The 12,784-nt window shown below is 35.4% G+C and overlaps 1 protein-coding gene across 2 annotated transcripts in view; it reads right to left on the reverse strand.

Moving 5' to 3' along the window:
• Positions 1-12,784, reverse strand: part of USP32 (ubiquitin specific peptidase 32) — a 238,615-nt gene that overhangs the window by 83,668 nt on the left and 142,163 nt on the right. For both annotated transcript variants that reach the window (XM_027034284.2, XM_027034285.2), the window contains exons 6-10: positions 6,898-7,029; positions 5,251-5,358; positions 3,847-3,962; positions 2,800-2,862; positions 333-416 (exon numbers count right to left, since the gene is read on the reverse strand). In XM_027034284.2, coding sequence (XP_026890085.1) covers positions 333-416; positions 2,800-2,862; positions 3,847-3,962; positions 5,251-5,358; positions 6,898-7,029 — 503 coding nt within the window. The remainder of the gene's footprint in view (positions 1-332; positions 417-2,799; positions 2,863-3,846; positions 3,963-5,250; positions 5,359-6,897; positions 7,030-12,784) is intronic.

Genomic DNA, 12,784 nt, shown 5'->3' on the forward strand with positions numbered 1-12,784 from the left:
TGTTTATTTATTTATTTTCAGAGAGAGAGAGCACATGTGTGAGAGCGCACAAGTGGGGGAGGAGCAGAGAGAGAGGGAGAAATAGGGAGAATACCAAGCAGGCTCTGCACTAACAGTGCAGCCTCAGGGCTCAAACTCACGAACCATGAGATCAGGACCTGAGCAGATATCAAGAGTCGGATGCTTCACCAAGTGAGACCTCCAGGCACCCCTACAGTTCTTTTTATAATATGCGGTTTTGTAGCTGAGTTGCAGTTATTACTACACAATGAAACAGATGTAGAACTACTGGTACTATTACTCTCTGTACCTGTCATTTACTTCAAACCTACCTGGAAAAGGAGATTCAAAAACTCATTGGCAAGAACATTTTTCACGCTCCAAATCTGGTAGTCTTCTAGAGTAAGATGACCCATCTGAAAGAGAAACAATGTTTAAAAAGATCTCATGTAAAGAATGTCCTCATTTTTACTGAATTTGAGTAAAATCTGATTTATTAAACGTATATTGGTCATTTTTATTTTAAAGCAAATAACTTAAAGTAGATGCTGCATGTTCATCTGAAAACTAGACCAGCTAAGATAAGTTTAAAAGCAACAAAACTCTCTCAAAGCAGTCAATGGTAATGAGGATAATTTATCATCAACAAGCTTTATCCTCCAATAACCTGGGAAATAATTCACATTATCTTCTGCTTCAAGGGTTATCTAGGGAAAACCACAAAAGGCTCTGAATAAAGTGGAGTATTTACTAATTAAAAAAAATTTTTTTTAATATCTATTTCTGAGAGACAGAGCATGAGCAGGGGACAGGCAGAGAGAGAGGGAGATACAGAATCTGAAGCAGGCTCCAGGCTCTGAAGCAGGGCTTGAACTCACAAACTATGAGATCATGACGTGAGCTGAAGTCGCCACCTATTTACTAATTTTTGAAAGCAAAAAAGCAGACTCTGGATTATGTCCTTTCATTCTAACAATTTTCTAAAACCTTCTTAGAAATATCTACCAATATTATCAGACTTCTTAGACATTTAAAGGAATTTGATAATAAATTTCTGATATATCAAAAATGAGTATCTATATAAGATTTTCCCAAAACTAATTTAACAATTTATAAGTTGAGTAAAGGCAGCATTTTTGTAGTGTCAATGTGTACAAAAAATTCCATATACATATAAAGGCAATATAACCAAATGTTTCTTACTGCTTGTGTTCACATAATTACTTATCAATCTTAGATGAATAATGTTTTTTGCTTTTATTATTTAATGATATTGATATGTTCTCTTTTCATTATATGCTAGCCACATGTAAGAAAAGATTTTCAATTACTACAGTTATGATTATTAGCTTTCACAATACAACTTCTTAGTATGTTAATATTAAATCCAAATTTAGTATGTTAATACTAAATCCAAATCCAGTATTACGCTTTTTTTTAATTAAAAAAAAAAAGCATAATATTGACATAATCTGTCTCCAGCAAATAGGTTTGGCTGAAAGGTCCAAGCTTTATTCTGAACTGTTACTATTTCATTATTGTTGCTACATGGAGATGGAACAGCTAAATTAAATTATCTTCTTGTTAAAGTTTACAATAGAGCCAGAAGTAGAAACTCTATCTTACATAGACAGCAATAATTCCTACTATTTATTATTCAGAAAAAAAATTATTAAAAATTGTACCTCTACATGAGGCATTTTCTAACAGAAATTGTTGCAGGTTTCTACGCATATCAAATAGAAGTGGATACCTTAGTTTTTGGTAGAGAGAGGTAAACAAGGGAGACTATCTGTACTGCCAAAGCTCAAGCCCTATAAAACTCACCTCTGTTACTGAGCATTAGTTAATAAGCCTATGATGATTCCCTCTAGAATCATGATTGAAGAAAGAAAAAAAAAAACTAATGTCACTTATTTTATCTAAACCTCTGTAATACTACTGTAGTCTACATTCTACCAATCTGGTACTTGGTACATGTCAAAATTTGAAGGGAAAGGCTCAAAATAACTCAAATATGCCTCACATGTGCATTATTTTCAATTTCACACGGTGACACAAAGACATTACAATAATGTAAGCTATAGGAATAAACCTATTATAATATCCTTACTAATAAATGTTGTCAAACTAAAAAAAAAAAAAAATAAGAAGAATTTATTCTTTGTTAAGTATATGCTTACTCTTGGTATTACGTGATTATCCTGGCTGCTATTAAATAATTCAGGAGACATCATTATTAATACTATTAGAAAAAAATAATTTAGGAATATATGTATCACCCAAATTGAGATAAAAAATCATTTCTATCATCCCAGATATCCTATGGTCCTTCCCAATTAATCCATGCATTCCCCAAATCACTATTCTAATACCTATCACCATTTATCAGTTTTGCCTCTGTTTTTGAGCTTCACATAAATGGAATCACAGAGTAAGTATTCTTTTTTGTGTGACTTTTTTGCTCAATATAAGGTTAGCCCTACTATAACTTATTAAAATGGAAGAAATAAATATTATAAACCATAGATGTCAAGGGCTATGTCTATTTAATTTTTACAAGACATCTAGTTGTAAAATATAAGTTTATATATATAAACACTTAACGGAGCTGTTTAAAGACAGAATGCGCTATCTTTAGAGACAACTTCGTGGTACTATAACTGTAGGTCCAAATAAACCCTTGGTGGAAGTGATGCAGAAGGGATTCAAATATGTATATAAGCTATATATCCTAATTCATTGTACATGGTATTTTCAGAAAAGAATATAATTTATCCTAGCCCTAGCTAGACTCACCTTTGTGGTGTCATGTGCATTCAATATGCCTTCTACAATGTCAGATAGATCCGTATGTAATTCCTTAAAAAAAAAAATCCAAAGGAGTAATTAGAAAAGGGTAGTTACATTTTATTATTCAATGGCTACAGAATACTATATTTTAGTCAAGTATTGTTAATTTTTTTATTTAAAAATTTTTTTTAATTTTTTTTAACGTTTATTGATTTTTGATACAGAGAGAGACAGAGCATGAACGGGGGAGGGTCAGAGAGAGAGGGAGACACAGAATCTGAAACAGGCTCCAGGCTCTGAGTGGTCAGCACAGAGCCCGACGCAGGGCTCAAACCCACGGACCGCGAGATCATGACCTGAGCGGAAGTCGGACGCCCAACTGACTGAGCCACCCAGGCGCCCCTATTTAAAAATTTTTTTTAATATTATTATTATTTTACAGTGTCATATTCATTTCAGGTATACAATACAGTGATTCAACATTTCCATACAACACCCAGGGCTCATGACCACAAGTGCCCTCCTTAATCCCCATCATCTATTTAACCCATTCCCCCACATTCCTCCCCTCTAGTAACCATCAGTCAAATATACTTTTTTTTTTAATTTGAGAGAGTGTGTGCATGTGGGGGGGGGGGGTGGGGAGGGAGAGGGAGAGAGAATGTGAAGCAGGCTCCATGCTCAGTTGGATCCCATGAACCTGGGATCATGACCTGAACAGAAATCAAGAGTCAGACGCTCAACCAACTACGCCACCTAGGTGCCCCAAGTATTTTTTTAAATTACCTTAATAAGTTCTTAGGTTTCCTTTAAAAAAAATTAAGACAATTTTCCTGTAGTTTCATTCTTTACACAATAAGTTCAGTTTATCAAATTTTCTAAGACACATTCTCTTTCCTATTTTGTACCTTCAGCTATGAATATTTTGAGTATGTAGTATTAATATAGCAACTCAAAATAATAACAAATCCTTTTCTCTCTCTTTTTAAATTCTCCACTCCACTTTCCTATTGGAAGTTTACATACAACAATATGTATACAATCAGAACTTACTGGTATATCATCAGTGCGGTTGTCCTTCCACACCTCTAAAAGTGCAACCACCATGTCTCTCAGTTCAACCCTGGAGAGAACTCCATCACGGTCAACATCAAATACCTTGAAGCAAACTAAAGAAAAGAAACTCTTATGGAGGAAAATTACTTTTCTATTCTGAAGTACAATGCCTTTTATTAGACGCTGACCTAGCAAAATTAGTTTCTCAAGCAAGTATATTTGGATTAAGTTCTCATCTGGAGCAGACTATGTCATTAAAGTCCTCTAAACTTGTAGGGCTTCCTGCATTCTTCGTAAATCTCTCTCTGAATCAGTACCTGGGTTACAGTCCTATGCTTTACCCAAATTTACAGTTAAATTCCTTGCAAACTGATTAAAAAAAAAAGGGGGGGAGTTACTATACAATAAATATTACAATAACTCGCAGGTTTTGAGGAGGCAATTCAAGCCTTTATATTACTTTCTAATATTTAAAACTGATAAGTTGATTTTTATAGTACTGAAAGTATTCCATTTACACGGAATATCAGCACTTTGCTAATTAGCTCCAAACAAATCACTATAGTTACCTTCTGTTAGCCCATCAGCAAAAAAAAAAAAAAAGTTAAAAACAAATTTAAGGTGATAATTCACCTCATTTGAGATGCAAAATTTCGGCCTCCTTATTTAATATTAGAACTTTAATGGGAACAAATGATCTACCATAAAGTCAGACTGTAGTAATGGCATATCATCAGGGAAGAATTCTGAATTTTTAAAATTAAGTATCTATTTCATGTTTGTGAAGCTGTATTTTAGAAAGACAGTGATGATGACCCTAGTAAATACATTAGAATTAGGTTCCAATTAAATGTAAACTGCTCCATTTTCTCATATCTGGTTAAGATTTAACAATGTAATATACTTATGCTTGTAAATTATGCTACAATAACATTTTAGCTAGGTTAAAGAGACCATTTTAGTATTTAATAAAATTATGTTTTGATCATAAATTTCATCTTGCTAATAAAATATTAATGTATACAAGTGACAGAAAATGAGTTGTACTTTAAATTATGCAAGACACAAAATTCTCTATAGACTACCAGAATATATTTTCCAAATGCTTAACACTGTCAAATATATTTTAAGTGATATAGTTCATTGATCATGAACTGCAAATTCATCAGGAAAATCAATCCCATTATTAATCAAAAAGATCCCAAACTACTCCACAGTAAAAAAGAAGAGATGAGTGAATCCTTAAACTGACCTCAGGAAAACCTCAACATGAGACTAATATTTACCAACCTGACAATGTGATAAAAATTCAAGCCTTAATACACAGATGATTTTATATAGATGAATGCTAATTCTTTCTGTGTAGTTTGCAAATTTTGTGACAAAGTTTGACACACTTACATTTTTGTCTTTCAGCCAGGGGTCCCCTACAACAGGCTGATAACCCACAAGATATCTCCTTAAAATCTATGTGATTGTCACGATTTTCATCAAAAGCATTAAACAAACCTGTAAAATAGGAAAAGATACCATAAATCACAGCCAACAAGTCTCCTAATATTAATAATATCATGTTTATGAAAAGAGGCATGACTCCCACAAACTGGTCAAATTAAAAAAAAAATTGTTTATCAGTAGCTCCTACTGCCTCAGGAAGTATTTTTCTCCTGGCATAATTAAAATTAAAACTAAAGACCATAGCAGAAAACACATTCCTATCATCCTGTGTTTGGTTATATTTGCCTGTTTGTCTCTATCTTCTATCACTTGTAACAGCTAAAAATGATGATGGCATGTAAAAAATTAAAATAAACTGAAAAAAATTAAGAACTGAAAAAATAATCAGAAATTACTATTATCCTTACTTAGATTGAGAAGAAAAAGGAAAAAAGGAGAAAAGCTGAACTGTATACTTAAAGATAATATATGAGCTCCCATAAACCTCTTTCATTAAGCAAAGAAAAACATGTTACAAACAAAAGAAATTCTGTACTGCAGTCTTCTTTGTAGTTTATGTTTTATAAATAAATACTTAAAATCAAAAACAAAAGAAAATTTGTAATCTTGTGGTTTTCAAACTTTTTAACTCAGGACTCTGAGATCAAGACCTGAGCTAAGAATAAGAGTCGATACTTAACTCACTGAGCCAACCAGGCAACTCTGGTTTTCAAACTTTGTGTAAAACATAGAAATGGAATAATTTTGTTTTCAAATAAAATGATTTCTCAACCTGCAATTCTAAAAAGGTGAAAACACAACTGTACTGTTGAAGTAAGGTGGAAAAGCCCAGATCCCCATCTGTCCTGGCTCCCCCAGTAAGTACTTCTAAAGTACCCCAGGAATCTGAAGAATACAGACAATATTTCAAGAATTCTGTGCCCTTAGTTTAAAGAGTAGAAAACTAAAGCTCAGATGGGGTTAAGTGATTTGCCAAAAGTAAGAAAAGTTAAGAAGAACACAACCCAAATATTCAGATCCCAAATATGATTTTTATGATATTATCCACAATTATTCTTTGAATTCCTAATTAAAAAAAAAAGTTATAGCAATGAAAAGTTTAGAGCTAGCAAGAACCTCAGAGATATTCCAGGCTAGTAATTTTTAAATCTTTTTTGGTAGGGGGAAGGATATAGCAGTGGAACCTTCTTATGTAGAAGAAAAATAGTAGAGGCACTTGAGGTGAGAAAGAGGTGGACTTATGGGTGGAAACCTGGAGCTTTACCCACACAGTGGCCACCACCCTATTCCATGCACCAGAGGCTAAGACACTTCATTGGAATACAGTGACTAACTTAGTCAAACTCATTTTGTATTTGAGGATATTCATGTGCAGAGAGAGCTAACCTATGAAAGGTTACACAGGTAGAATAGGAAGCTCAAGACTACAATCTTCATTCCCCTTTTCATTTTTTTTTCCATTAAACAATGCTATTTGCAAGAAATTTGCAAACTTATAACATTATGGCATTTTAGAGTTAAGATGGATGTAATGGTTAGAAATAAGAGATGGACTCAGGTGTGTTTGCCATTTGTAGAAAACAGACCTACCTTCACTTAGAGATGGACGAATGGGTGGTGAAACCAATGGGCCAAATGTCTCTAAATCAAATCGTCCAGTCCGGGATTGAGCCTTTAGCAACCAATAGCGTTTCTCCAGATCAATGATGTCTGATTCTTCCACTGAGAGTCAAATCAAATAACATTATAAAACCTCAGACTTCTCTTCTGGGCAATTAGTTCATCCTGATCACATAACTTCCAAGGATATATTTTACTAATTTTCTGATTCCATTGTTAAAAATAATAATTACCTAAAACAAAACTCTGGAAGACAAATACGTTATATCTAAAATGGCATGAGAATTAAATCTGAATTAATATAAAAGTGGCTTTAAAAATCAGGAAAAAATGTTCACAATTTCCATTAAGTAGGCTGCTTAAACCCAACATGTAAAATAATAAACAACTGAGACATTTCTTTTTGGCTTCCTATACCACTTTTATCTATACTCCCTTTTCATAATTTTCAACTTCTATCTTGGATTTAAAGATTTTATATACATATTCGCTCCTGGTTACACTGTAAACATCCTAACAGCAGGATCCATGTCTGATTCATCCTGTCGATATGGTAACTACTTACACATTCAAAACTTATTAAATAAATAAAAAAGAATATGAAAAAGATGCTATAAATGACAAAAGTCAATAAATGACAGAGGAGGTAGGATAGGATTTACAATGTGATAAATAATAGGTGCATCATGAAAACATGAATGTCCTTCACCCCTCATACATCAGAAGGTAGACTAAAAAATTACAGATATGCTCCAACCACAGTTACATTTTCCATGTGCTGTTCCCCGCCCCCCCACCCCATGCAAAGAAGTAAGATTTAGAAAGCAAACAAAGTGAGTCCTTCCAGTGCCCTGGCTTTTTGCCTGCAATCACCTTCCAGACCTTGGCAAGACTGGAGGAACCTAAGCAGTGAGAGATTTCGTTGAGTTAAACAGAGAAGTTGTAGTTCTGGGAGGTTAAGATAGCTGAAATTTGCAAAGCAGAATACTGGAGAGGAAAGAGTTATACAAAGAAAGAGCTCCAGAAATCTGCATAGGACTCTTGTTGAGTTTTGGCAGAATAGTAAGCTATGTATGTATATAGTGAAATTCATTTGAGGCTGGGCTAGGAGATACCTAAGTTTTGGCTAGCCAGAGTAGAGACACTTTCCTGAACACAGGGAGTAGATTAAGAAGGTCACACTTAATTAGAAGGGAAAAAACTCTAGAGTAAATGCTACTTCAGACTTAATAAAGCTTTAAAAAAAATTTTTTTTTATGTTTATTTATTTTTGAGAGACAGAGAGACAAAGCACAAGCAGGGGAGGGGCAGAGAGAGGAGACACACAATCTGAAGCAGGCTCCAGGCTCTGAGCTATCAGCACAGAGCCCAACACTGGGCTTGAACCCGAGAACCATGAAATCGTGACCTGAGCCACAGTCAAATGCTTAATGGACTGAGTCACCCAGGCACGCCACCCTAATAAAGCTTTTAAAAAAATCCTTGAAAATGCCAAGCTGATCCACAAGTAATTTACCGGCCTATCAAAAGAAAACAAATTCCTTTTAAAGGAAGAATCCACTTAGCCATAACATTCATAATGTCTAGCATCCAAAAAAATATGACACAAGCAGGAAAAAGTGATCCAAAATCAGGAAAAAATTAGTCAATACAAAAACCTATAGAAATAACAGAGAATTTGGAATTAGCAGACAAGGCTTTAAAACATCTATTGGAAACAGCTCAAGAATTTAAGGAAAACCATGACTATGTTGAGGGGAAAAGGGGGGGGAACTAAAAAAGCACCAAATGATACTTTCTACTTATTTTTTACAATTTTTAAAATGTTTTTTTAAATTTAGTTTTGAGAGAGAGACAGAGCGCGAGCAGGGGAGGGGCAGAGATAGGAAGACACAGAATCTGAAGCAGGCTCTAGGCTCTGAGCTGTCAGCACAGAGCCTGAGGCAGGGCTCGAACCCACGTACTGAGAGATCATGACAGAGCTGAAGTCAGATGTCCAACCAGGCTACCCAGGCATCCCCCAACTGATAGTTTTTTAATAATATGTTTATTTATTTTGAGAGAGAGCACAGGAGTCTGCATGTGTGTGCATGTGCACAAGTGAGGTGGGGGCAAAGAGGGAGAGAGAATCACAAGCAGGCTCCGTGCTGACAGCACAGAGCCCGATGTGGGGCTTGATCTCATGAAACTGTGAGATCATGATCTGAGGTGAAACCAAGAGTCCAAAGTTCAACCAACTGAGTCACCCAGGTGCCCACCAACTGTTATTTTGATGAATACAAATATTTGAAATAAAAAAAATTCACTAGAGAATTTCATAGCAATTTAAAAACTACAAAGGAAAGATCAGTGAATTTGAAGACCAAGCAACAAAAACTATCCAAATGGAAGCACAAGGAGAGAAAAAAAGTGAAATATTAGAACCTTACTGAACTATAGTATCAAACAGCATAACATGCATGGGGTCCCAGAAAGGGAAGGCGGAAAATATCTGAACTAATAACAGTTGAAAATTCCCCCAAATTTGATGAAACCTATAATTCCACTAAGTGAAGCAGAACCCTTCAATTAGCACTTAACAGGAATCTGAAAATTCTCACCAGTGCAATAAGATATAAATATGAAAGTACAATATTAGAAAAGAAGAATCAATAAATTCTGTGCAAGAAAAATTCAAAGAAAACCAAACCAAGGCAAGTCACAATCAAATTGCTAATAGAAAAAATTTAAAGCAGCAAAAAACAGAAGCAAAACCTACCACAAACAAGGGAACTATGATAAGCAATGATTTCCCTTCAGAAACAAGGGAGCCAGGGGTGCTTGCATGGCTCAGTCAGTTAAGTGTCTGACTCTTAGTTTCAGCTCAGGTCATAATCTCAACAGTTCATGGGGTTGAGCCCCATGTCAAGCTCTGTGCTGACAGCACCTGCTTGGGATTTTCTCTCCTTTTCTTTCTGACTCCCCCCCCCCACTCAAAATAAATAAAAAGTTGAAAGAAAAGAAAAGAAACAAAAAGAAAAGAAAAGAAAAGAAAAGAAAAGAAAAGAAAAGACAAGAAAAGAAAAGAAAAGAGAAAAGAGAAAAGAAAGCCAGAAAACAAAACAATGGGGGGAAAATGTTGAAAGAAAAAAAAACCTGTTATTTTCATATTCTATATCCTATGCAAATATCCTTCAAAAAAGGGGAGGGGGGATGAAGAACTTTTTGGACAGACCAAAGCTCAAAGAATTCATCAACAGCAGAACTGCATCAAAAGGAATATTAAAGGATGTTCTTCAGACTGAATACCAGATAGCAATCAGTACCTACCTACCTACCTATCTATCTATCTATCTATCTATCTATCTATCTATCTATCTATCTATCTATCTATACAAAGGAATGTTGAAAACAGGAAATGCCCAGTCTTTAAACTTCCATGGGGCGGATATCACTGACCATACCAGATTTTGGATAGGAGCTTGATGGCAGCTTTGGTTAGACTAAGTTTTTCTTCAGTTCAAATGCTTTGAAAACTGAGTTCAGATTTCTATTCAAGAGAACCCAGAAACTGCTAGCTTTTGAAACTAGGGGTCCATAAACTCCAGCCTGGAGGCTGCATGTATGTTCATATAAATAGTGTTTTATTAAAGCACAGCCACACCACTTACTAACATATATAATTTATGGCTGCTAACGTATTACAATGGCAAAGTTGAGTAATTGTGATAAACAGAAATATGGCCCACAAGTCTGAAATATTTACTATCTGCCTTTTTTAAGAAAAGGTTTTGCCAATCTCTGTGTTAGACCTTGAAAGTGCATGACTGCAAGACTTCAAAACTGAGACTACACAAAATGACAGCACCTAGGGACCAAAGAGCCTTGAGACTGTGACCCTTCAAGAGTCTGAGATTTTAAAATTGTTAGGCCATAAAACTGTAAAGTCAAGAGATCTCTTTTCACTTCTCAGCCTGCCCCCAATCAGCAAGATTTCCACCTGAGAGAACTGAGTGGCAAAAATTATCTTTGTATGTAGGGTTCCTTCAGATTCAAATCTGAAACAGGTTTCTCAAAAGTTTGGCTACTTTTTCTTCATTCCAGCACAACTTGTCCTCAGGCAGGCTCACTCCCCTGCCAGCCTTACTCCCAACCTCAGCATCTGGCCTGAGATTTGAAAACACCCTATATACCCTTGATCACCTAGGAAGGGCTTTGTCTCTCTGGAGTTTCACTTTCTTTTCTTTTCTTTTTTTTTTTTTAAAGTTTATTTTCATTTATTTATTAATATTTATTTTATTTACTTATAGAGAGCAAGCAGGTGAGGGGCAGAGAGGGGACAGAATCCTAAGCAGGCTCTGTGCCACCAGCACAGAGCCCGATGTGGGGCTCAAACTCACATACCTTGAGATTGTGACCTGAGGTAAAATCAAGAGTCAGATGTTTAATCGACTGAGGCAACTGGGCACCCTCTTTCTTTTTTTTTCCTAAGATTTCTTTGTATGCAATGGCTTTATTATTATTTTTTTTTTTAGTTTTTTAGTTTATTTTTGAGAGAGAGAGAGAGAGACAAGTATGAACACAGCAGGGGAGGGCATGAGAGGGAGACACAGAAGCAGGCTCCAAGCTCCAAGCTGTCAGCACAGAGCCTGATGCAGGGCCCACCTATGAATGGTAACCTGAGTCAAAGTTGGACATTTAACTGACTGAACCACTCAGGTGCCCCTGCATGCAATGGCTTTAAAGAAGAGTATGATTGTTTCGTCTATGTAGTGATTTCATGTTATTACAGTGGAAGTGAAAGTCTTTTATACCCTTCTATACTTCCCAACCTAAAGCAGAACCCTTCAATTAGCGTTTAACATGAATCTGAAAATTCTCACCAGTGCAATAAGATATAAATATGAAAGTACAATATTAGAAAAGAAGAAGCAAGGTTATTCTTTGTGTAAAGCAGAATGCATATCAAAAAATTCAGTTTTTGGGGCGCCTGGGTGGCGCAGTCGGTTAAGCGTCCAACTTCAGCCAGGTCACGATCTCGCGGTCTGTGAGTTCGAGCCCCGCGTCGGGCTCTGGACTGACAGCTCAGAGCCTGGAGCCTGTTTCAGATTCTGTGTCTCCCTCTCTCTCTGCCCCTCCCCCGTTCATGCTCTGTCTCTCTCTGTCCCAAAAATAAATAAACATTGAAAAAGAAAAAAAAAGATTCTCTTTAAAAAAAAAAAATTCAGATTTTTACAAATTATAATTGGGTTCAAAAATCTATAAGGATACAAAATACATATACAAATATCCATGCTTTTCTTATATAACATTAATAGCATGTAAGAAAATATAAAAGACAAAAAACACAAAAATAGCAATTCCCCACAAGAAACAAATATCTAAAAGTAAACTTTAAGATATAAATGAAACTTTTATGAAGAACACTTTGTAACTAATATTACAGATCTGAATAAATGAAGAAGCATACCATGGCCCAACAGGGCCTTGATAGAGGCATACCATGGAGTTAAACAGGGTGTAAGATCACACTGTGAGGGTGGTATAAGAGTAGAGATCTGAAGGAGGCAAGGGGACAAATCACAGAGAAAAAACTTTCTAGAGAACAAGGCCTCAAGATGAAAGCTTGCTTAGCAAGCTCAAGGAAAACAAAGAAGATCAGAGTGGCTGAAATGGAGTTAATGAAGGGGAGAATAATAAGAGAGTAGTAGGAGATAAAATCAAAGAAAAAATGGTCAGATTATGTCATTGTGAGAACTATGGTTTTTTTTTTTTTAATGTTTATTTAATTTTAAGAGAGAGAGAGAGCAAGAGAGAGCAAGTACAAGCAGGGGAGGGGCAGAAAGAAAGGGAAGAGAGAAAAGGAAGACACAGAATC

The sequence above is a fragment of the Acinonyx jubatus genome, chromosome E1, assembly GCF_027475565.1.
Source record: "Acinonyx jubatus isolate Ajub_Pintada_27869175 chromosome E1, VMU_Ajub_asm_v1.0, whole genome shotgun sequence".
In the NCBI taxonomy this organism is placed as follows: Eukaryota; Metazoa; Chordata; class Mammalia; order Carnivora; family Felidae; genus Acinonyx; species Acinonyx jubatus.